General features: G+C 42.5%; 1 protein-coding gene across 1 annotated transcript in view; it reads right to left on the bottom strand.

Annotated features, from left to right (window-relative positions):
• Window positions 1-1,212: 1,212 nt before the first annotated feature.
• Window positions 1,213-27,045, bottom strand: part of LOC139764876 (uncharacterized) — a 78,538-nt gene continuing 52,705 nt past the window's right edge. The window contains exons 6-12 of the mRNA XM_071691920.1: window positions 11,222-11,330; window positions 10,782-10,901; window positions 10,228-10,288; window positions 9,691-9,821; window positions 8,846-8,906; window positions 7,374-7,504; window positions 1,213-6,718 (exon numbers count right to left, since the gene is read on the bottom strand). Coding sequence (XP_071548021.1) covers window positions 5,541-6,718; window positions 7,374-7,504; window positions 8,846-8,906; window positions 9,691-9,821; window positions 10,228-10,288; window positions 10,782-10,901; window positions 11,222-11,330 — 1,791 coding nt within the window. The 3' untranslated portion in view covers window positions 1,213-5,540. The remainder of the gene's footprint in view (window positions 6,719-7,373; window positions 7,505-8,845; window positions 8,907-9,690; window positions 9,822-10,227; window positions 10,289-10,781; window positions 10,902-11,221; window positions 11,331-27,045) is intronic.

Below are 27,045 nucleotides of genomic sequence, written 5' to 3'. Positions count from 1 at the left end.
TATGTCCTAACTTATTCCAAAGGCTTTTGAGAAAAATTGGTACATCATCAGTTACCACACAATTTTTTCTGACCCTTGCTCTGCAAGCTCACTCGCAGCTTTTATCATATTAGTCTGTGTATGTAAATATTCACGGATCAGTGTCTCATAAATCATTATGAATATTTTGCATCTTCTAACTTCTGAGTTGTGTGTAAGAGATATTCTGCCAACTCAGCCTCTGTACAAAAGCATTCCTTCTATTGTATTAAAATTTTAATTGAGTCGGTCGTAGATGGAAGAGCTACGATATAGTATGCACAGTTATTTCTCTTTTGAGTGTCAGTATGGAGTACTCATTTCAAATCTAAGTTGGCTTCTCTTCTACCTCTTTAAGCCAGAACAGAAAGTTTCCCCTATCAACTCTTTTCAGCCATCCCTTTCTGTCCTATAAGATGTTGCTTCCCTCTCCCTGTTCTGCAGATATTATTTTGGTCATTTCTCTGCTGAGCTGTGTGTTTGTCCCCGGCCATCTAAGGATTGTCCAATGTGATTCCTACTCCTTTCCATTCATAGTAAAGCTAAGAAAATTTATTTGCTGTTTTGTCCCCCCACCCCCTCTTCCTCTAATCTTTCCACTTTTGAGAGTTGGATTTCTAAACATCTGAGAAGCTCAAATTAACCCCTATTTTATTTACTTTTTTTGACAAACTCATTGTCTAACCTTTTAAATTGACATGGCTTTGATGAAGGCAACATTTCCCTGTGTAATGTCTGCTACTGAAAAAGAAAGGCCCTGGAGTGTACTCATGGTGTTAATTAACAGGGTGAAAAAGGCCTTGCGGTGTACTACTCATTGTAGTACAAAATTGTGGTTTAAAACTCCCTCATGATTTGCACAAACAAGCAGTCACATGAATATGTACATACACTTTCACACACACAGTGACAAACAAAACTTCTTTGAGATTGGGAAGAACCAGTCAACTGAATGGCATAACTAGAAACTGGGCAAGTCTAAACAGATGTATGCAAATACCTTTGTAGCAATGAATAGTAGACGAATAGAATGAGTTAAGTGACTTGAAGAATTTGGAAGACACAATAAATTCAATAAATTGCAGAACAGAAAAAGACTGGGTAAGAGATCGGATCCCATGTGTGTAAAATTCTCTCTCCAAGAAGGTAACCAAATAATCCTCAAAAAAAGTGGTTAGGATAATAAAACTAAGCTTTGTATAAAATATATAATGTCTGTTCTTTATGCCCAAGTTATTTAGAAACTAAATATATTTACTTTACACATTCTGACATTGGTTAAGAATGTTAAGACATTTAAAATACATTGCAATAGAATTTTATTTCGAACATTTCGACTTATCTTACTAAGAAATTACCATAAAAGTCTGTACATAATCAATATTATTTGCTAAACAAGCAAACGGTAAGAATTTTTCCATGCCCAACGTCCATTAACTTTTTCACTGTCCACATATATGATGCACATAGAGATGGGCTCTTCCTGCTCCATGCATCATATGATTTTTTTCCTCCTCACGTTATGATATTTGTGCGTAGGGTCAAAAATTAATGTGCATCTAAGGGGTTAACCCTGATAAAGTGGAGAAGTTTTCTGATGAGGTTGGTGCTTCACTTAAGAATAGGGAAGTATAAATACACTTTCATCTACTTTTAACTTTGCTTATCAATAGTTATCTCCAAATTTTAATTTTGATGGAAGTTAATCCAGAACCATAGTTAGAAGAAGGACGTGGAATCATCTAGCCCCAAAAGAACCATAGCCAAAAAAGTGGTTGTCTTACTAAGGTTTTGCACTTCACGGCCAAGAATTCAGTACTGATTCAGAAGAGAACTCACAAAGATTACAAAGTCCAGACAGTATTTGCAAAACGAGACAAAGAAGCCAAACAACAACAAAATATGTGGTAACTGGTGGACACGAAAAGAATATATACAAACGTTGCAAATATAAACTTGGAAAACAAAAAACTAACCCAGTCATCAGTTTTCTCTCATTCCGTGTATGGTTGAGGTTTTATGTATTCATCTCTGAAATAATCTTGTTCCAAGATTTTATCTTGAATTATATTTCTAGTTAAAAGTTGGAGGATGTATATGGAGAGATCAGGAGGTGTTGTGAACTTGATTCATCCTTTTTAAATGGAAATAGTGTTAAATGTATATGGATATACTGACTGAACATTTCAATCAAGCTACAGTAGATCATAATTCTTGTACTACAGTTCTCGACTGACAAAATCTGTTTTTCCTTTTGAACGTATGCGAGTCTCAATAAAGTTTTTTTTTCATAACTCCTTTTGGTAGATGTCCATCAAATAAGACTCCAATGAGGAGGTAATGTTTCCAATCTTACTTTATTCTTTTACTAAACAGGCTCTCTATATAGATTATTAAACCTTTTCTTTGTTATCAAGTAAGAAATACCTCATGAATTTCTTTTCTTAAACTACAGATTTGCACTTACATTTTGAGAGAACCGAGCTGTCTTGCTTATGCTTCTCTCTCTCTTTGGAAAATGATAGGTATGTTGTTGATGCCAACATGTATAGAAAAATGAAAGAAACAATAAATATTCAATGCTATTATAATCCCTGGGTACAAGGTAGAAAGAATACTACTGACAAATTTCTTGTTTGTCATAGGAGACATACGAAGTTTTATGTCTGTCATAGTCTCCTCAGAATTTATGGGTGGTTTCTATGTCTCCCCTTAACTGTCTTTCTTTCTAAATGACTAGATTAAGGGTTTTTTCCAATTCTTTGCAACTCTGTAATTAATTATGAAACAAGAGCAGAAGTATGGGTACCCTCTAAATTTTCTTTCATTTTCCTAACATTTTCTTGTTCACTGTCCTTGTTAAAGAGCCTTCTAAAATACTCTTCCTATCTTCTTCTATGCCAAATAGCAGGACCCTCCAGTGGACACTCTTAAGAACCCTTTAAGAAACCTCACCTAAATTCTTTAACTTCAATCATTCGTCCCTCAACATTCAATGGTCAAGAATGATATTCGTAACTTCATCTCAAGCTAGGTAGACCTCGTACCCATAGAAATGTTTTCAAGAGAGCCAGCTTTTATAATCTAGGTCAACACACTAAAAGAACACAAGCTATGTATGCTTAAAAGATAAAAAAATTCAGATTGAATAAGTATTACTAGTTGCCAGAGGAGAGGTGGATTTGGTGTTTGCCTTAAAGAATGTATGGGAGAAATTCTTATGAGAAGCAGATGGTTGTGTATGTAGCATTTATGGATCTGGATAAAGCATATAATAGGGTTGATAGGGATGCCTTGTGGAAGGTCTCAAGAATATTTGGTGTGATGGGAAAGCTGCTGGAAGCAGTGAGAAGTCTTTATCAAGGGTATAAGGAATGTGTACAATTAGGAAAAGAAGAGGGTGAATAGTTCCAAATTTGAAGGAATAGTACAGCTACATCTAAAATATGAAGTTAAACATGACTATCTTGAAACTAAGGAGTGGAGGGATAGTTTCTTTGAGATACAGTATGGAGTAAGAAGAGGTAATGGAGAAAAAAAATGAAAGAAATTTGGAAATGTAGAAAGTAAAAGGAGTGATTAAGAAATGAGATTGCATAGACATACAGACATCAAAAGAATGGTGAGTGTAAAGAAAAAGTATGGTAGAATGGGAAAACACAGTCCTTACATATCGATAAAAGACTAAGGTTTTGGGTGAGAGAGCACATGACAAAATTTTGCCATGATTGCAAGGCTAGCACAATGCACTTACTACACATATTACTTGATGAATAAAATTATCCTTCTCAGGTGATGCCTGCATTACTCAGTTATCTATCCTTAGTTCACTTGGGGCTAATTTTAACCACGTCCTGTGTTCTCTTGAATGTCTCTGTAGGCGTTCCATGCATGTTTCTTCTTTCTCTTAGCAGTATACTGAAAAGTTATTCTATTTTTCTGGTTGGACTGTCATATATCTTTTTCCTTTACATGTTCCATGGGTTTCTTGAAGATTTAATAAGTTTGTATCTTTTGATGAGAAGCTTTCTGGTTTAGTAATTGTTTTTAATACCTTCACTCTATTGCCATGAACAGATTATAACTTTCTCTTCTTTTGAGGCAATATATTTGCGGTTCTTTCAGCCTTTTAAGTTAGTTCATGTGCCACACTCCCTCAACTTTGTTCATGGAATGCTTCTGAGTTTTCATAAAAAAAAATTTATTTGTTTTGTTGTTAACCAAACAAAACATCAGCATTCAATTCTGTCTCTTACATACAGTTTCTTGTGATAAAAGTAATAGGAATCATAACACTTATCACATACAGAGGAGAAACAGATAGGGATAACCATACAAAAACTGAACCTCTTGAAATACTGTGCTAGAGTTGCCCTCCGCCTATGGCCTGTTAAGGGTCAGGCAGGCTAATGAGCGGCACTAGAGTTCATTGTTAATGGAGATTCTTCTGCTGTGACCACCCCTTTTAGGGAGTTCCCGAAGGGAATGGGTATCAGAGATATAGATATTTATACATATATTGAAACTATTCAGATCAAATCAAACCTGTAGTCAAACTTAGGAAAACCGTGTCTGGGTTTGGTAGTGATGATCTCAAATATTCTATCTTTGGACCGTCAAAACCAGTCATCACATCTTGAAGTTATGAATAACAAAAGCCACTTCCATATTAGCTTTTTGCACATTTTTCACTTTAGTGTAAACAAGTAGAAAGTTTACCCCCACAGAAGTACACATCTCTTATCCTTTGTTAGCCAGCAGGGTTGGGGCTGGGAACCTGTCCTGCAAAATTAATTTGCACAAAAGTTGTGAGTCTGTATGCATCTGATCCCACCCCATGGAAATGGGATGAAAATTGGATACAAAAATATGATTTTCACCTTGACACTTTAACATCTTTGGTTCCAGAATCAGAATTGTATTAAGACATTCTACAGCAACAAACACATCTTAGTGTTTTGTGTACTTCCTCATCAGAATTATCATTTCCAGGTTTGTGTACTTCCTCTTAAGAGTGACAAAGGTCACACTTTTTGTAAGAAAAAGTAAAAACTCCAAAATCATGTCAAACACATCAAAATGAATAATGTTAATCAAAGAAGAGAAAATTATGTGTCAGCTAAGGCTACAGGTATGTTGAGGGATAGGTAAAATCTATGGAAGACATAACACTACAGCAAGGTGTACATAACAGAAAATAACCAGTTCTGTATGAAAAAATATCATCTATCTAGGCGGGCAAATGGCCTGACTAGGCAAAAACCTGCTCCATCTAAAAGGTGTCATAGCACGGGGTAAAGACTGGTCCAGCATGTTTCTCTCTGTGGCTAGCACTCCAACATTGGTTAACATCAGTGTCTATCACAGCACACCAATGCTTAGCTCCTGCCTTAGTCACCTCAGTGTTTATGGGGACAGGCATCATACTACATGTACGAAGAACTGCTTTATGACCTTCACTTTACTGTTCACTGTGAGATATTATGAAATGAACGGGATGTAACTGTACAAGGTTATCACTGTCACACCTTCTTCAGTTCAATAAAGGCATCAAATATCTCTTCAAGGGGTGCAGCATCATCGACACTGCTGATGTCACCTATGTGGACACGACCGTTAATATTTTCATTATAGTATGTCTGAACCAAATCTTCTTGACTCTCTGTTTCCTCTGCAGAATGTTCAAGAGTTGTCACCGTAGGACTTAGTGAGGAGTCTGATGTCAATTGTTCCCAGAGAGCCTCTTCTATTGGTGTAGGAGTAGTGGATAATTCCTCAATGTTTGGAAATGTAGAGGGAGTGGCAGGTCTTCTCTGTGGTTGGGAGCGCTGTCTGGGTCTTGGGCCGGTTCTGATTGGAACAGGACTTATGGCTTTGGGTCTGGGTAGCACTCTAGCCTGGGCACTCACAAGTATTGGGCGATGTTGTGAGTTGAGGACCTTCACCAGGACAGGCCTGGCCCTCGGAGCATCTTCGAGGATGCTGTCATCAGGATCAGGGAGTAAGCCTGGTGAACCCTGCTGGTGCCTGAGGAACCGCCTGTTCTCATTGATGTGGTTCCGCCCTGAACTTTGTGGTGTCTGCTGGAGAGAGTTCCTCACTTGCATTTTGTCCTGGTTATCTTCTGAGGCTCCAGGATCAAGGATGAGTATGGGTGTAGGCTGCTTGGCGGCAGGCTTAAGCTCACGAGTGAAGTGAAGCTTACTTGGGATGATCTCACTTACACGTGGCAGCACCACTGGCAGTGGCAGAAGCTTCCGCTCAACGACTGTGAAAGGAAGCTTGTCTGATCCCTCTTCACTGTGTACTAACTTTGGTTGACGAAATGAAATGCGAGCATGTTTCTGCAGAAAGCGACGGCGAGCATCTTTGGCATCTTCTTGATTCATCATCTCACCTTGTGCTTTGGGAGCTGTCATCATGGGCTGCAGGAGGGAATCATTTCCACGAGGTGAGGGTGCATCAGGCAATATGACCTGGATGTTCTGTCTTGTTCCTGTGGAGAATATATTTCCAGTCTCTCTTGACCTGCTGGTACCTGCAGTGTCCATGGTCATATCAGCCAAGTAATCACAGCGCTGACCAGTGAAAAGGGAAGGGCAAGAGCAGGTGTAATTCTGGCCACCAGGAGTGTCGATGCATGTTCCACCATTTAGGCACAGACCTGCATGGCGCTGGCAGAACCCTCTCTCACCATTGGCTGCAATAAAGGCCACAAATTATTTCAGTCAACTCATGTAAAACAGTAACAATAAACAAGTTTCACTGTCTAATTCGTCAAAATATTTGCCATACACATATTTAAGGATACTTTTTTCTCAAGTATGGTATAAAAGATCATTTGCAATCTTTAGTAAATAGTAACCTGACCCATTCATTACAAAAAGGACAAACTGTGCTGACTTTTCCTTGAACTTGATTGTATACTTGTGGGTTGGGAATGAACAACACTAACTTCATCTTAATCTATGCTGACTTTAAGAAGAAATAACATCAATTATCAATATCATACTAGAAATCCAACAACTAAAGCATAAAATCCAGAATAATATGAGAAACTGCTTGAAATGATTCATACATCTCTGTTACATATATAAGATGGGAGTTGAAGTGTGGAAGTCTTTACAGAACTTCCTCACCTCTAATGTGAAATGGCACTGATGATATATATGTGTAGAGAGAAAAAATCTTGAATTACCCACTTACTACTCTACAAACCTGCCCAGTAAGCGTTATGTCTGTTTGTCTCTTTTTCCTTCCTTCCTTACTGCCTCACTGCTTTACAAACCTTTCCCACTAAGTGGTGTATCTGTTTACCTCTCTCCTTCCTTCCTTCAAGTTCCATCTAAACTCACATGTGTCACAGAGGAGGCCTGTCCACCCAGGGTGACACACACACTCCCAGGGCTCACTGCAGTTGCCGTGTTTACATCCGGGGTATGGGAAGCACATGTCACACTTCTCGCCCCACCATCCCACTTCACACCTGAAATGAGAGATTAAAAATCAGTGACCTTATTCGTAATAGGTAGGATGAACCAACTCCACAACTGCAAGAAGGAAAGCTACTGAGTGTTCTGATACCCTTAATGAAAAATTTTCTTTTAATTCACACCATTCAAGGAAAGAATCAGCCTTCTGTTTTACCATTGTGTTCTCCATCTACATAGATCAGAAATTTAGGATTTTGTTTACTGTCCTACAGCAGATAATCTCATCAAAGGACATTAGGTGCTCTGGTGTTGGTCCTTCACATATATTCCTATTCATCTATTTCGTGTAATAGGCAGCACTAGTTAGTGGTTGTCACATCATCAATAGGCAGTATCAGTTTGTGGTTTCACATCTGTAATAAACAGCACTAGTTAGTACCATCACATATATAATAGGTACCGGCAATCAGCAGTCGTACGCCTGTAATGGGCAGCACTAATTAATGGCATCATACCCATAATAAGTACCAGCATTCAGTGGATGAGCAACTGTAACAGACAGCACCAGTTAGTAGGTTCACATCTGTAGTGGAAAGCATTAGTTCTCATAAAGAAAAAACACACCAATCATGGACAGTGGCACTAACATCAAGGTTGGGCCTCTTTGAAAAATAGTAATTTAAGTGTCATCCATTATTAAGTGATGGAAGACCTGCCTCTTAATGGAAGACAAACTGCTGAAGTAGGAAACAATTATTCCCCCAAGCCACAACCCACTGAATTCATAACCAAACAGTTGCAGACAGCATGCCATGCATTCTGTTTCAGGCTCACTTTTAGAACTATATTCTTTTAAAGAAATGCAAAACTTCATCAGTATTGGAATTACAGACATTCTTGAAAGAAAAGGCTCGGATATTTGTAAAATCCCATAAACTTCAAAAGTGATTCATAAAGTCCCTCTACAAACAGGAAATGGCAAGTAGTTTCAATTAGCTATCAACTAAAGCACTGATGTAACATGACAATATCACAGTTCTTTAGAGTGGGAAGACATCAATTGCCTGACATGATAGGATCAAAGATCTACATAGCCCAGGGCAATACAGGTTTAGAGCTGGGGGATTGTGCCTTTTAGAGCTGCATAATCATTGTAATAAAATTGTGGAGGCACTGAGATATTAAAAAAAAGTTGATTTAATAGATAAAGACAGCAAAAATCTTTTACACAAGTGACCAGCAGGAAAACAAGGGCTCCATGAGTACAAGGTTCTCCCCTATAAGCAATAAACACACATATGTATGTGCATGCACCACTAAAAATGAACAGATTCTTAAATCTACCCTTAAACACAAATATATCTTCAGACAAAGGCAGATGTTCCTGGACATACCTGCACTCTAGTGGCTTGTTACAGTAGCCATGGGTCTTATTACACCCTTCAGCACACACAGCTGGGGAAGGAGAAGTTCTATATCAATTAAGTCTTCAAGAGCCCACTAGATCATACCTACATCAAGCTGGGATAAATATCTCATACAAGAATAAATGTTGTGGGAGAGTTTGACCTTCCTCTCGATAACCTGATCTAGAAAACCTAAAGCTGTTGACGTATGGGTTTCAAGGACCTGTGATATCCACAATGCTGGCTGAAGGCCCTCAAAGGACAAGTTACTTAATCTTATGTGTATATATCATCGTAATTCATTACATTCTTACTTTCCTCTGTGATCCAGCTTTACAGTACAATAAATATATCTAATATCTTTGATCTTATAGTATATTAGATTGTTCTTGAGTTTTTAGCATATAATGTAGATTCTCTCCATTGGGAATATAAAAAAACTCAATTATTCCAGTGCTGTGCTTAATAGATAAAATATTCTCCAAGTGCTATAGATTTACAATACAAGGTTCTCCATGTTTTGAGTTTACAATACCCTAATTTACCTGTCATAAGTATATAACAAGACTGACTCTTTCAGTGTAGAATTTGAAATACCCTAAATTCTCCCAGTGTTACGATTTTACAAGTAACGAGATTCTCCAAGTACAAGGTTCATAATGCACTAGATTTCCCAATTATGAGTTTATGGTAGATTCCCTGAGTCAAGAGTTTACAGTATACTAGATTATCCATGTCCAGTTTATATCAATCTATATTCTGGAAGAGTACATGGAAGACCTTGTGCAACGAAAACATTTAATAGTTTTGTTTGTATGAAAATGAGTACTCACGTGTCTGACAGAGTGGACCTGTCCAGCCTGGCTTACACCTGCACTCGAGAGGTTTAGTGCAGACCCCATTGACACACCCAAGTAGTGGCTTACACTCCTGGCAAGTAGGACCACTCCATCCTATCCGACACCTGCCAGAATGCACAACTCCATTAAGGTTCAGGTCTAGACTGGTCAAAACACTGAACTCAAGGTACACTCTCTTACACATCATCTGAGGATATTTTCACATGCTGAAATTTTGTCACACCTACATTTTTCACTGGTTTACTTTTGCACACTTGAAATTTTCTCATCATGCCTTCTTTCACACCAAAAACCTTATGGAGCTTTCATTCAAGACTCAATATTTTCTAACTACTTGTACTTAACAAGCTTCAACTACCAATGTTTTAAACAATTGGTACTTTCACTCATAAGCACAGACATAACTATCTGCACTCTCATCATCATTTTCAGCTTGAGCCATATCCATAGTATTTGCACCTTGGCCCTTAAAATGTTAAATAATGCAACTTGCATTTTGAGGATACTTACTTGCACTCTCCGGGCTGATCACAGTAGCCATGGCCTGGGTGGCAATCTTCACGACACTTGGCTGGGGGAAAAAGATAAGACATTCAACTTTATACACGAAATCAACCGCCTTAAGCACAGATGGTTATGTCACTTGAGAATAAGCATATGACCCTTGAGTATGACAGTATGACCCTCAGGTATGGTGGAATGTCATCTCTGCTTAGCCTTTAATACTATTGTACTCAAGGAGATCATACCATTGTGCTCATGGGTTTCACAAATTCTCTATGGTTTCATGTTGAATTATGAGGCCAAAAACAAACTTTTATTTGGACATCTCTGGTTAAACAAATAACAAAATCTAAAAGAAATAAGATGTTATAATTCATTTAGGTTTGAAACAATATTTCATAAATAACAAGATGTAATAAACCATAAGGTGTTACTACTGGTGATGACAAAACTTTTAAATTTTACTTTAGAAAGTCAATTCTGGTTTATCATTGTTACGAACAAAGATATAATAAATACAGTTGGTCATTCATTTGAACACTCTTCACTCTAGTACTCACGGCGAGTGCACATGGGCCCTGACCAGCCCTCATGACAGACACAGGGTTCATTGGCTGTACATGACCCGTGTTCACAGTTGGTCGGTTTGACACACTCTGAACACAGAGGTCCACCCCAGCCTGCAGTGGTATGGAAAAGGTTAATTGAATTATAATCATACAATGGTTATACATCCACATGTTACTGGAAGTGTAGAACACTAATCCACATTCCTAGTATACCTAAATCTAAGGTACTAACACTCATCATCTTATTCTAACTAATTACCTTTCCTGCTTAAGCAAGGTAACTTAGCAACAAACAATGGCCTTATTTGTACATGACTAATCTCTAGCTATCATGCATAATGCACAGCTGCAACAGAAGGGTACAATGGCAGCAGACGATTAGCATAAAGCAACCATAGCAACAGCAGGGGTGGTGGGTATACATGGCTCACCTGGTGCACAGCGGCATTGACCAGGGCGGCTACAGTTGCCATGTTCAGGATGGCAACCTTCCCGGCACACAGGCTGCTGGCAATCCTCCCCAGTCCAGCCCTCAGAACACTGTGGAGGAGAGACAATCAGTTACCCAGTGTTGGTAATAGTGATGGTCATGCTGGTGATAGTGATGATGGATGATAATGATGGTTGTAGCGAGAGTGATGGGACTATTGCTGATATTGTGGGTGATGTAGAGATGCTGATCTTGATAGTAGCAAACACTGCACTCTTATCAATACAACAGCTAATCAAAGAGAAGAAATTAACTGTTGCACAAGAAATTATCTAATGAGCAGAGACCCAAATTGTGTGTCACAACCAGTCTACTGTAGGATCTTGGGCAGAGACCCAAGTTGTGTGTCACAACCAGTCTACTGTAGGACCTTGAGGAGAGACCTAAGATCTGTGTCACAACCAGTCTACTGTAGGACCTTGAGGAGAGACCTAAGTTCTGTGTCACAACCAGTCTACTGTAGGACCTTAAGGAGAGACCCAAGTTGTGTGTCACAACCAGTCTACTGTAGGATCTTGAGGAGAGACCTAAGTTCTGTGTCACAACCTGTCTACTGTAGGACCTTGAGGAGAGACCCAAGTTGTGTGTCACAACCAGTCTACTGTAGGACCTTGAGGAGAGACCCAAGTTGTGTGTCACAAGCAGTCTACTGTAGGACCTTGGGCAGAGACCCAAGTTGTGTGTCACAACCAGTCTACTGTAGAACCTAGGGCAGAGACCCAAGTTGTGTGTCACAACCAGTCTACTGTAGGACCTTGGGCAGAGACCCAAGTTGTGTGTCACATCCATTCTACATGTAACTCCTCAATGACTCTGAAATATGTACTTTGTGTGCAAATCTCCTAGTCTCCTGCCTTCATTCTCCCTAGCTGCACCTCCAGTGTGGGAGAGCTCCATTGTCCCTGACCAGAGTCCTCCTTACATCCAGCAAGTGAGACAGCTTCTCCAATGAACTGATGGAAAAAACCTCTCGTTACTGTTTAATCTACTTCGTTGGAACATCCTGGTCTTCCTGGTTGGATGTAGTTAGAACTGGCTCCATCCTGATGTGATGATTAAAACAGACCTCTTGAAAGACCTACAAGAAGATGGCTTCAGAAACTTTGCAGTTGCTTCATCGTGAAGTACATGTTGGAGGTTGAATTTTTGTCGAGAAAGCACAGCTGCCATCTCTATATTTGCCACTAACGTAAATCATCACCTCCATAGATGCAGTATAACATATTTTATATAACCAGTAGCTACATTTGCCAGCGAACTATAAATTAAGTAGCTATGATGAAGGATTCGTGGCCCAAGGCACGAAGGAAGTGTTGAGAACAGGTGGTCATGTTGGTACAGTGGTGGTAATGGTGACTGGTGATGGTGAGTGAGGGTGGTAATGGTGACTGGTGATGGTGAGTGAGGGTGGTAATGGTGACTGGTGATGGTGAGTGAGGGTGGTAATGGTGACTGGTGATGGTGAGGGAGGCTGGTAGTGGTGACTGGTGATGGTGAGGGAGGGTAGTAGTGGTGACTGGTGATGGTGAGGGAGGGTGGTAGTGGTGACTGGTGATGGTGAGTGAGGGTGGTAATGGTGACTGGTGATGGTGAGTGAGGGTGGTAGTGGTGACTGGTGATGGTGAGGGAGGGTGGTAGTGGTGACTGGTGATGGTGAGGGAGGGTGGTTGTGGTGACTGGTGATGGTGAGTGAGGGTGGTAGTGGTGACTGGTGAGGGAGGGTGGTAGTGGTGACTGGTGATGGTGAGTGAGGCTGGTAGTGGTGACTGGTGATGGTGAGTGAGGCTGGTAGTGGTGACTGGTGATGGTGAGGGAGGGTGGTAGTGGTGACTGGTGATGGTGAGTGAGGGTGGTAGTGGTGACTGGTGATGGTGAGTGAGGGTGGTAGTGGTGACTGGTGATGGTGAGTGAGGGTGGTAGTGGTGACTGGTGATGGTGAGTGAGGGTGGTAGTGGTGACTGGTGATGGTGAGTGAGGGTGGTAGTGGTGACTGGTGATGGTGAGGGAGGGTGGTAGTGGTGACTGGTGATGGTGAGGGAGGGTGGTAGTGGTGACTGGTGATGGTGAGTGAGGGTGGTAATGGTGACTGGTGATGGTGAGGGAGGGTGGTAGTGGTGACTGGTGATGGTGAGGGAGGGTGGTAGTGGTGACTGGTGATGGTGAGTGAGGGTGGTAGTGGTGACTGGTGATGGTGAGTGAGGGTGGTAGTGGTGACTGGTGATGGTGAGGGAGGGTGGTAGTGGTGACTGGTGATGGTGAGGGAGGGTGGTAGTGGTGACTGGTGATGGTGAGGGAGGGTGGTAGTGGTGACTGGTGATGGTGAGGGAGGGTGGTAGTGGTGACTGGTGATGGTGAGGGAGGGTGGTAATGGTGACTGGTGATGGTGAGTGAGGGTGGTAGTGGTGACTGGTGATGGTGAGGGAGGGTGGTTGTGGTGACTGGTGATGGTGAGGGAGGGTGGTAGTGGTGACTGGTGATGGTGAGGGAGGGTGGTAGTGGTGACTGGTGATGGTGAGGGAGGGTGGTTGTGGTGACTGGTGATGGTGAGGGAGGGTGGTAGTGGTGACTGGTGATGGTGAGGGAGGGTGGTAGTGGTGACTGGTGATGGTGAGGGAGGGTGGTAGTGGTGACTGGTGATGGTGAGGGAGGGTGGTAGTGGTGACTGGTGAGGGAGGGTGGTAGTGGTGACTGGTGATGGTGAGGGAGGGTGGTAGTGGTGACTGGTGATGGTGAGGGAGGGTGGTAGTGGTGACTGGTGATGGTGAGGGAGGGTGGTAGTGGTGACTGGTGATGGTGAGTGAGGGTGGTAGTGGTGACTGGTGATGGTGAGGGAGGCTGGTAGTGGTGACTGGTGATGGTGAGGGAGGGTGGTAGTGGTGACTGGTGATGGTGAGGGAGGGTGGTAGTGGTGACTGGTGAGGGAGGGTGGTAGTGGTGACTGGTGATGGTGAGGGAGGGTGGTAGTGGTGACTGGTGATGGTGAGGGAGGGTGGTAGTGGTGACTGGTGATGGTGAGGGAGGGTGGTAGTGGTGACTGGTGATGGTGAGGGAGGGTGGTAGTGGTGACTGGTGATGGTGAGGGAGGGTGGTAGTGGTGACTGGTGATGGTGAGGGAGGGTGGTAGTGGTGACTGGTGAGGGAGGGTGGTAGTGGTGACTGGTGATGGTGAGGGAGGGTGGTAGTGGTGACTGGTGATGGTGAGGGAGGGTGGTAGTGGTGACTGGTGATGGTGAGGGAGGGTGGTAGTGGTGACTGGTGATGGTGAGGGAGGGTGGTAGTGGTGACTGGTGATGGTGAGGGAGGGTGGTAGTGGTGACTGGTGATGGTGAGGGAGGGTGGTAGTGGTGACTGGTGATGGTGAGGGAGGGTGGTAGTGGTGACTGGTGATGGAGGGTGGTAGTGGTGACTGGTGATGGTGAGGGAGGGTGGTAGTGGTGACTGGTGATGGTGAGGGAGGGTGGTAGTGGTGACTGGTGATGGTGAGGGAGGGTGGTAGTGGTGACTGGTGATGGTGAGGGAGGGTGGTAGTGGTGACTGGTGATGGTGAGTGAGGGTGGTAGTGGTGACTGGTGATGGTGAGGGAGGATGGTAGAGAGGTGACTGGTGATGGTGAGGGAGGGTGGTAGTGGTGACTGGTGATGGTGAGCGGATGGTAGAGAGGTGACTGGTGATGGTGAGCGGATGGTAGAGAGGTGACTGGTGATGGTGAGGGAGGTAGAGAGAGAGAGAGTCATACTTACCTTATAATTACCAGCCAGGCACCACTGCACCAACCACAGTATGGTCACCAAACGAGCACACTCCCTGCTCACCATCTTCAACATGTCATGATATCCAACACGGTCCCTCTCCCTCTTCTCCACTTCCTTCCCCTCTCACTTGGGAGTCGGTACACTCTCCCCTCTCACAATTAATCACCAACTGCACTATATCACCAAATCAAGACACCATAACGACCACTTCACCATAATGGTTTTGATTTCTATTATTCCCGTTTTCTGTGGAAGTTCCAGGGGGCACTTAGTCATCTGACACCAGTTTCGTATAGAACTTTAAAAGTTTCTGTCTTTGGGTTCGTGGTAGCCTGTAAAGGTTAGTGGTAAGGGTTCATCATTCACCTAAATTTAAGGTATAGATAACAGACATGTCTGTCTTTCCTAAGTCCTCCCATAAAAGGGAATCTTAAAAATAATTCTTGAGTTAGAGAACGAAAGTGGGTGACAAAAATGTGATTAAGTAATCGAGAAATAATAACTTTAATGACGTCTGGGTTTGAGGGGTCAGGTGTGTGAGACAGGTTCAGATAGCAAGCTCGGGGAATGGATTCGAATCCTGGATACAAGGTCGGACACACAAGACATATGGGCGAGAATCCTATACAAAATGTATAGGAAACACTACCGTACTTCTGTTTCCCTTCGCTTCATAATAACTGCACAATAGACTTCAGGGTCAAGACAATGGTAAACACATATGGCCATCCACTTACCATAAGGGCGCCCAGCCCACGTGTCTCATGCCTCATTTCCAGCCTACCAGGCCGGATGGGCCTTGCACTATCTTACCCCTGAAGGTTACAAGGACAGTGGGCGACCCTGAAGTTATTCAATAAACTGGTTAATATCCTCCCCCCCTCCACAATAACCCCCCCCCCATTAGAGCGAGTCTCCCCCCCCCCCCCCCCCACCCCCCCCGCCGCAACGCCGTTGCCCATACAAAATTGAGGGGCCAGAGGGGCCGTGCAAATTCTGCTTTCAACTCCAACGACATCTGCTAGATCAAACACAGTAATTCCTAGATATTTAGCAGTATATATTACCCGTTTTCTTCCATGAACTGGATTTAAAAAGTCCCGAGACTAAAGAGAGACAGAATAACATAGATTTCACAACGATAATTTGCTAACGACAAAGTCGAAAGTGGTCCAAGTTATAAACTGTACCGCGCTAACTTCCAAACTTGACCCCCCCCCCCCCTTGCCCTACGCCACAATGTAATTTCACTTTCCCTTCTCTGTAGGAATTACTTTGGTCTTTGCTCCCGAGTGCTGGCTGCTTATGTGCCCCCCACCACCACTAGTTACAGCACGCGACACTCGGCAAGCTGCTACGTCACATGAGTATTGTGTGGCCATAGGCAATTCAAGGGTGGGCCGTTTTGATACCTGCTTCCTTCCCTACACGTCCAAGCTTTGGAACTCTCTACCTTCTCATGCCTTTCCCAATAACTATGACTTGCCACACTCCAAAAGACAGGTTTTTCACTTCCTACAAAATTCGTAAATACTTTCCCTTGTCTCTTCTTCTTTCCGTTTCATAATTCTCTATATATTCCAATTAAGGCCCGGCCTTGATGTGGACTTTGGTCTGTAACTGGAGCCTCCAACATTAAAAAGGAAAAAAAAAAAGTGAACTGTTGACAACAAAAAAGATATAGATTCAAAATGCTTAAAGAAATAGTGGCTGAAGAAAATGGGTTTCAGATACTACAGAAGGACACTAGGAGTTGGCTGCCATGGCCAAATAGACGAGCAAGCACAGGGGCAAGGACAAGAGATGGGGCCGCCCCACCAGAGTAAGAACTCAGAGAGAGAGAGAGAGAGAGAGAGAGAGAGAGAGAGAGAGAGAGAGAGAGAGAGAGAGAGAGAGAGAGAGTTCTACTGTCATCAGAACGGGGGAAAAAAAAAGACAAAAAACTGGAAGGCAAGTACGAGGGACAAGAAGTATGTCGAGACGCTTTGAGCCCCAGACCTCGCGGGACACACACTTCAGTGCATGACGAGGAGAAGTGGTGGCCATATGGCGATGGAATATGAAGTTCTCCAAAGTTCACGACACTCTTGAACATTTCTAATCATTTCTGCTGCAGCTGAACACTGGATGAACGTCAGGAGGGGAAGGACAAGAAGAATGTCTCCCACTTCTAACGTGACAATTCCCTTTGCCTTAGTGACGTGAGAACAGATATAGCTATAACAATATATAGGACGAAGATATATAGACGGAGAGATGGGATATAAGACTTTATCTCCCACTCGACGACCAATGGAGACAGAAGCATCGCCCGGGACGACCCAGGAATCAACTGAGTTCAATTTCAGCAATTTTATTCCTTGACGGAGGAAGGGGGATCATAGTGCTATACAAGTCGGGCAGATTAATAATGGGGTTTACCACAGCCTTGAGGAAGGAGGAACCTTCCTTCCTCGTGCCTCCGTCAGGAGGTCGTGGAGCGGTGGTCCAGCAGACCCTCACGGAGGGCGTTGTGTGTGTGGGGACATCTTTACAACGTAAGGGCACAAGGGCGCGGCTATGTTGGGGTCTTTTGTATAATGCACGGACGCGTTGCTCCGGGAGAAGGAAGGAAGGAAGGAAGGAAGGAAGGAAGGCGGGAACGTTCATCCCCCACGTAAAGTCGTGCATGATAATCCTGACGGGGCTGAGTGGTAGGAAGGGCCGGGCAGGTCCAGGGTGATGGCTGCTTCCCAAGCGGCGAATCTGGGTCCTGAGTTGTCGAAGTGGACGAGAAGTGTGGTGAGGCGTGGTCATGTTGTGTACACCTGGTCTTAGCAAGGTCATCTGCTGTCCCATGCCCTTAAGATATACCGACGTGACGAGGCAGCCATAGCCATGTTACAGGAGGGAGGAAGGGCGTCTGCATCCTGAAGTGTTGATGTCAGCCCTTCGTATCGGCAGGAGGAGGTTCTTAGTCCCTCCCCTGATCCAAATGGGATCCCGTCCAGAGCAGAGCTGAAGGAGGCGCAGCAGCAGACAAGCCGGAGGGCAGAAACCATCGACAGCGTCCTCAGCAGGAGCGGCAGCAGCAGGGAGGGGTTCTCAGCACGAGTGAAGGATGAGGACCTCCCTTCGTCAGATACTCTGAGAGAGAGTGAGTGAGTTTGATACGCCCAGGGGCATCAGGGAGGGAGATGCAGGCCCCCAGCCCCTGGCCCTGCCGGTAGCAGGGTCCACAGCGCCCTCAGTGTACAGGTCCGCCCTAGCTGGAGGGGGAGTACTGGCCTATACCAGGGGCGCGCAAAGGTGGGGAGCAGAGCGACATTCGCACTGGTGTGGTGGGAGGAACCACCTGCAGAAGGCGAGGCTGTGGAGCGAACCCCGAAGATCAGACGTGAGAGGACAGGAGACAGATGAAATGCTATAGACAGGAAACGGATGAAATGCTATAGACAGGAAACGGATAAAATGGTATAGACAGGAGACGGATAAAATGGTATAGACAAGAGACGGATAAAATGGTATAGACAGGAGACGGATAAAATGCTATAGACAGGAGACGGATAAAATGGTATAGACAGGAGACGGATAAAATGGTATAGACAGGAGACAGAAGATCTTGAGACAATTGAGGTCCAATTTTGGAGCGTGGCTGTGTGTGAGGAGGAAGAAGACAGACAAGGGAAAGATAACAGGAAGAGAAGACAAAGACATCCATAAACAATGAAGTGTTCGATGTAAGGAAGTCCACAAATGTTGAAATAAAAGAAATGAATGAAAGAGGTTTATATCTATGGACCACAAACCTGTTGTGGTCTTGTTGTATTTAGTTATGATGCAAAATGGGTTAGGGGCAAGGTTGTGAAGAATGTATAACCAGGACGATTCACACAGAGGTTGTAAGATGGTGCCCCTGGACCATCACTTGAACACTCTCAAGTGAACAAGGTTGTATTTCCCTGAGAGGGGCCTACTTTCTACAACCTACTGACACAGAGGTTGTAAGATGGTGCCCCTGGGCCATTACTTGAACACTCTGAAGTGAACAGGGTTGTATTTCCCTGAGAGGGCCTACTTTCTACAACCTACTGACACAGAGGTTGTAAGATGGTGCCCCTGGGCCATTACTTGAACACTCTGAAGTGAACAGGGTTGTATTTCCCTGAGAGGGCCTACTTTCTACAACCTACTGACACAGAGGTTGTAAGATGGTGCCCCTGGGCCATTACTTGAACACTCTGAAGTCAACAAGGTTGTATTTCCCTGAGAGGGCCAGGGCTGGTGTCCACAACCTACCCTGAGTAGCAGCCCTCTATAACCTTTCCCCTTTGCCGTCTACAGCCCTACAACCTGCAGGGTTGTGACCGCTGCGACGTGCCTCATGGAGGGGGTCAGTCCTTGTACTACAACCCCCCCCAACACAACAACCTCCCCCCCCCGACACAGATCTCCCACCTCCAGTCCAATGAACAACCAAGGTGGTTGTGTTGTGTGGGGGATGTGAGCCCGCTTGTATAACCACAACCTGTCCTTTATGTAAACACGGTACAGGTCCCCTGGGGACACACGGGCCTCCCTCCCCCATGTGCAGTCCACACACACACACACACAACACGGGCCTCCCCACGTGCAGTCCACACACACACACACACACACACACACACACACACACACACACACACACACACACACACAGAGCCTACGATACGCGGTGGTAACTAGAGAGAGAGAGAGAGAGAGAGAGAGAGAGAGAGAGAGAGAGGGGGGGGGGGGGGACGGACTACGTGGAACACTTTTAAAATCATAACGCAATATGGACCATTCCCCTCCTCTTCCCCCTCCACCATCACAACTCCAGATCAGTCCCCTCCAACACTCCAACAACACGTCCTGGGGGCACCTTCCTCCCTCCAACACACCAACAACACGTCCTGGGGGCACCTTCCTCCCTCCACCGCTCCAACAACACGTCCTAGCACCAACTTCCTCCAACAACACGGCCTAGCACCAACTTCCTCCAACAACACGTCCTAGCACCAACTTCCTCCCTCCAACACTCCGACAACACGGCCTCACCACCAACAACAACGGAAATAATAAAAATAATAAAGTGTTGTAAATTCTGAGCGTGGGAAGAGCTGGATTATGTAAGTCACCCTTGCTTGCGGTGCCCGTTTTCTGTGGTTCAAACCCTCAACATGGCCACTTTCACTTAGGCTGGCCCAGCTCTGCTACTTCATCTCTTCTTGTCTCTCTCTTTATCTCCTTCCGGTTCTTATACCCTCTTTATCTAATTCAACTCTTGCTGTAGAGGGCACTGTGTATGGGGATGGAAATATAAATACATCTCCTCATTTGAATGACGAATTACAATGAAAAATATAACAATGACAAATATACCATTTTCTTCACACGAAGTACACGCTAAAGTACACCAGGAGGTTATAATGTGGCTCAAATTACATAAAATGAGCTTTATGTACTTAATAATTTCAGCCAATTGGAATAAACCTTTGAATTATTATTAACTACACAACGATCGTTAGCGTGAGAGCTGATAATGGTGTCAAACTACCACAAAATATGGAATGTCGGCTAGAAAATATTTTCTATAATCATATATAATATATATATATATATATATATATATATATATATATATATATATTTTTTTTTTTTTTTTTTTTTTCATACTATTCGCTATTTCCCGCGATAGCGAGGTAGCGTTAAGAACAGAGGAGTGGGCCTTTGAGGGAATATCCTCACCTGGACCTCTTCTCTGTTCCTTCTTTTGGAAAAAAAAAAAAAAAAAAAAAAAAAAAAAAACGAGAGGGGAGGATTTCCAGCCCCCCGCTCCCCTCCCTTTTAGTCGCCTTCTACGACACGCAGGGAATACGTGGGAAGTATATATATATATATATATATATATATATATCATACTATTCGCTATTTCCCGCGATAGCGAGGTAGCGTTATATATATATAAGAACTTGTTACTAATTAAGGACAGAAAAGGTTGAACGATAACAAGCCATTACGGGCAATACGAATTGGTCGTTAACACATCTAATCTACAGCCATATATGACCAGCATATATGGCCATATATGACCAACATATATTGCCATATATGACCAGCATATATGGCCATATATTGACACGATTAGAATATATTTGGAGGTTCTGAAATAGAGAAGATTTGTAAAATAGCGAGAGAAAGCCATGGCATTCCATTTCACGACTTCCCTCCATATAGCTGTGACTTTAAGGTAATTATATACTATAGTTAGATCCTATAGTGACCGCCCATTGGCTGGCGAAGAGGAAGAAAATAACTCGAATTACCCCACAGAACTGGAGAGTGGTTGGTGTGTAAACTAAACGATTGTTTACATAACACAAGTCATGTCTTCCCAGAGACATGATCTGGCTACATAAAGCACCCATAACCATAACTCAGTTATTGACTTCCTAATGAATATTAAAATGAGATAAAGTGATGTTATTTATGAACATAACATTAATTATGATGCATTCGGAGAAGCGGACGAGGCTACAATAGACGCCATGTTAACACCCAAAAATTTCTAAGGTTAGATATTTTTTTTTGGAATAATTTAAAATTTCTATATTTTTTTTGGAATAAATTAAAGATTTACTTCGAAATATATTTATATATATGACCAGGAGGAAGCAATAGATGCTTTTATGAATTACTTCAACGGTGAACAACAAAAAATTACTACAATATGTGAGCGCAAATATATATATATATTTCTAATACTTAATAAGTTTTTCTACGTTATAATAAATGCTTTATCATTTGCCTCTTTAACCAAAGCTTGTCATTAGCAGTCGCGGTCCAAAGACAACAAGGATATCATTAATTATATTTTATATATATTTTATCCTTTGCCATTCTGACCCACATATGTATTCCTAACCTAACCTAAACATGTATTTTCCTTCAAAACACAAGTATATGTTTCTGAGTCAACATATGGACTTGAGAATTGTCTCCAATTTATATAATTAATATTTAAACCAATATTTCATGTTTTATCGAGTCTAAACTTACAATAATGTCCTAGGGACTTAAATAAAAGAATTTTGGAGACTTCAAAAAATTTCCATTAATATTTCCTTTAGCCTTGATTTTTGTGATCAGTAATTTGTACTGACAAGAAATACATAATCCCAAACATTACTAAGAATTTGTGGATAACTTTTCGTTCGTATTTTTCCTTCAATGCCACAGAATTATATATATAAAAAAAAAATAGTGTTTGTGTCAGAAATAGACTTAAAAAATAAGCATTAACTGTGTTATTGATTTAAATATTATGATTTAAATCTTATAAATCTTTCGTATATCATTAATATAAGATTTGTATATATATATATATATATATATATATATATATATATATATATATATATATATATATATATATATATACCTGATCTCCTAATGTCTTCGTGTTTGACGAATCATTTTGAATCATTTTAAGATGACAATTTCAGACATTCTTTCACTGTCCAATTCAAGGTTTCCATCTCTCGTGTTTTCCCCCCCAGCGCAGTCACAGTCACCCCCTCACCACCACTTCCCTCCCCGCTTCTCTTCACCCCCCCTCAAATCCTCCCCAGATACTGGGGGAGAATATGTGGTACCTTGATGTCATTGCTCACCAGACCAGCTCCACCCACGACAAAGAACATGGCAAGTGAGGACCGCCAGCCATTGTTGTCGGTCGCTTTTTAAAACGACAACAGGACGTGAAACTCCCCCTCCCCCTTCTCATCCCCCCCCCCGACTGGGGTGGGGCCCAGAGAGAGAGAGAGAGAGAGAGAGAGAGAGAGAGAGAGAGAGAGAGAGAGAGAGAGAGAGAGAGCGGGGGGCTCAGCCACACCCTAGCCTAGCAAGGTAAACCCAAATCGCTTGTTTCCGCTGGAGGGAAAGTTCAGCGGCCGGGGATGTCATGTTTGTGTATAATGTGTAGGCTACTGTATGTTGGTTACTGTATGCTGTATGCTGTATGTAGGCTACTGTATGATGTATGTAGGCTACTGTATGCTGTATGTAGGCTGCTGTATGTAGGCTACTGTATGTTGGTTACTGTATGCTGTATGTAGGCTACTGTATGTAGGCTACTGTATGTTGGATACTGTATGCTGTATGTAGGCTGCTGTATGCTGTATGTAGGCTACTGTATGATGTATGTAGGCTACTGTGTGATATATATAGGCTGCTGTATGATGTATGCTGTATGTTGGCTAGTGTATGATCCATGCTGTATTTAGACTAGCGTATGATGCATATCGTATTTAGACTAATGTATGATCCATGCTGTATTTAGACTAGCGTATGATGCATATTGTATTTAGACTAGTGTATGATCCATGCTGTATTTAGACTAGCGTATGATGCATATTGTATTTAGACTAGTGTATGATCTCCTACAATGTATGTTTTAGACTAGTGTATGATGCATATTGTATTTAGACTAGTGTATGATGTCCTACAATGTATATATATGATACACATCATCACTCATCATTACCTAACCTAACCTACCACGTTAGAAAACGGGTGTAAACAAAGGTCCTAGAAAACGGGTGTACACATGGGTCGTGCCCATTTTTTAAGAGAGGTGACAGTGAAGCAATCCCGAACCACAGACCGTTTTCCGTGTTGATGATTTAGAAAACAGATGGTTGGACTGGAGATTACACTTGAGGGTAGGAATAACAGATAATTCTTATCTAACGGCTCACGATCAGGTCAAAGGTCAAGCTATCACACTCAAAAGGTCGTGTATCGTCGAGGTCAAAGGTCACACACTGCGCTCAAGGGTCGTACCGTCGTGCTCAAGGGTCGTACCGTCGTGCTTAAGGGTCGTATCGTCGTGCTCAAGGGTCGTAAGTCGTGTTCAAGGATCGTATCGTCGTGCTCAAGGGTCATGCCGTCGTGCTTAAGGGTCGTAAGTCGTGCTCAAGGGTCGTACCGTCGTGCTCAAAGGTCGTACCGTCATGCTCAAGGGTCGTACGTCATGCTCAAGAGTCGTACGTCGTGCTCAAGGGTCGTACGTTATGCTCAAGGGTCGTACTGTCGTGCTCAAGGGTCGTACTGATGTTAAATATGAGGCAGGATGGACCTAAGTGGATTATGAAGGATAAATTTCGTGCATTTTGTGTATGAATGAGGAACATTATCAAAGACGAGGTTGGTGGAGCGGGGTCATTGCTGGGGCAAGCCTTTTTAAAAGTCTTCCTGGATGATGATATTATTATTATTGGAATATGGATGATGATATTATTGGAATATTGGAACGTGTGTGTGTGTGTGTGTGTGTGTGTGTGTGTGTGTGTGTGTGTGTGTGTGGAATGTAATCGGTGAAAAGTTATGTAAGGGAAGTGGTGACGAGAGAGAGAGAGAGAGAGAGAGAGAGAGAGAGAGAGAGAGAGAGAGAGAGAGAGAGAGAGAGAGGTATTCTTCCCTGAAAGGGAGAATCCAAACTTGCCTTTGAGAATATACTTCCTGTAAAAAAAATAAAAAAAACATACACAGGAGAAACTTGGCGAAAACGAGAAATAAGAGGAGAATCTATTTTAATCTTGGAGCAACAGTATGAGAATAACCTTGGTTGATATTATATAGAATACCAGCTGGATTGCCAGGACTCTACACTGAAACATTGTGGTCAATGTCACACTTAAATATGCTTACAGAGACGTCTAAAAGAGGGATATATGACACCCGACGGCGCTATAAAAATGGAGGAAGTGTATATAAAAATGGACTAAGTGTATATAAAAATGGACCAAGTGTATATAAAAATGGACAAAGTGTATATATAAATGAACCAAGTGTATATACAAATGGACCAAGTGTATATAAAAATGGACGAAGTGTATATAAAAATGGACTAAGCGTATATAAAAATGAACCAAGTGTATATAAAAATGGACCAAGTGCATATAAAAATGGAGGAAGTGTATATAAAAATGAACCAAGTGTATATAAAAATGGACCAAGTGTATATAAAAATGGACCAAGTATATATAAAAATGGACCAAGTGTATATAAAAATGGAGGAAGTGTATATAAAAATGGAGGAAGTGTATATAAAAATGACCAAGTGTATATAAAAATGGACGAAGTGTATATAAATTGTGTCCTGAGGAGAGGAGAAGTGGAGGAAGCGAGTTAATACATATACCAAAGATGTTGTCCATTGTGGTTGAGATAAAGTTGACCAAAATTTGGAATTCCCTGGTTGCACTAGGCTGTGGGAGAGGGAAGGTAAATATACAATTTAAACCCCATTCCATCCCAGCCGCCATAACATGTTCTGTGTTCTCTCACAGAACACAGTGGCACTTCCACAAGTCATGAAGAACAGATGAACAATGGCCTATCATTGCAGGGCGCACGCGCGCAGAACAATTTTCCCCTCACGGTGACAATGGTGGACACGTGGTACAGCCGCGGAACAAAGAAGAATTGTGGCCAGACATAAAATATAATAAGAAAAATCAGAAATGTGTACAAATCTGTCAGACAAATAATGGTCAGGTAACACAAATAGACAGTCGCTCTCCAAATTGTACAAATTACTATAATATCACAATATATATATATATATATATATATATATATATATATATATATATATATATATATATATATATATATATTTTTTTTTTTTTTTTTTTACTTTGTCGCTGTCTCCCGCGTTTGCGAGGTAGCGCAAGGAAACAGACGAAAGAAATGGCCCAACCCCCCCCCCCATACACATGTATATACATACGTCCACACACGCAAATATACATACCTACACAGCTTTCCATGGTTTACCCCAGACGCTTCACATGCCTTGATTCAATCCACTGACAGCACGTCAACCCCGGTATACCACATCGCTCCAATCCACTCTATTCCTTGCCCTCCTTTCACCCTCCTGCATGTTCAGGCCCCGATCACACACAAAATCTTTTTCACTCCATCTTTCCACCTCCAATTTGGTCTCCCTCTTCTCCTTGCTCCCTCCACCTCCGACACATATATCCTCTTGGTCAATCTTTCCTCACTCATCCTCTCCATGTGCCCAAACCACTTCAAAACACCCTCTTCTGCTCTCTCAACCACGCTCTTTTTATTTCCACACATCTCTCTTACCCTTACGTTACTCACTCGATCAAACCACCTCACACCACACATTGTCCTCAAACATCTCATTTCCAGCACATCCATCCTCCTGCGCACAACTCTATCCATAGCCCACGCCTCGCAACCATACAACATTGTTGGAACCACTATTCCTTCAAACATACCCATTTTTGCTTTCCGAGATAATGTTCTCGACTTCCACACATTCTTCAAGGCTCCCAGAATTTTCGCCCCCTCCCCCACCCTATGATCCACTTCCGCTTCCATGGTTCCATCCGCTGCCAGATCCACTCCCAGATATATATATATATATATATATATATATATATATATATATATATCATACAAACTTCCAACAGCCATTCTTTCTTTATTTCATCTCCCTCATTTCATCGTCTTTATTCCACCATCCTCTACCCTCTCATAGGACCACAATAACAAATATATATATATATATTATCCCTGGGGATAGGGGAGAAAGAATACTTGCCACGTATTCCCTGCGTGTCGTAGAAGGCGACTAAAAGGGGAGGGAGCGGGGGGCTGGAAATCCTCTCCTCTCGTTTTTTTCAATTTTCCAAAAGAAGGAACAGAGAAGGGGGCCAGGTGAGGATATTCCCTCAAAGGCCCAGTCCTCTCTTCTTAATGCTACCTCGCTAACGCGGGAAATGGCGAGTAGTACGAAAGAAATATATATATATATATATATATATATATATATATATATATATATATATATATATATATATATTTTTTTTTTTTTTTTTTCAAACTATTCGCCATTTCCCGCGTTAGCGAGGTAGCGTTAAGAACAGAGGACTGGGCCTTTGAGGGAATATCCTCACCTGGCCCCCTCTGT

The sequence above is a fragment of the Panulirus ornatus genome, chromosome 51 (genome assembly GCF_036320965.1).
Source record: "Panulirus ornatus isolate Po-2019 chromosome 51, ASM3632096v1, whole genome shotgun sequence".
NCBI lineage: Eukaryota > Metazoa > Arthropoda > Malacostraca > Decapoda > Palinuridae > Panulirus > Panulirus ornatus.
This window is presented reverse-complemented; position numbering and strand designations above follow the sequence as displayed.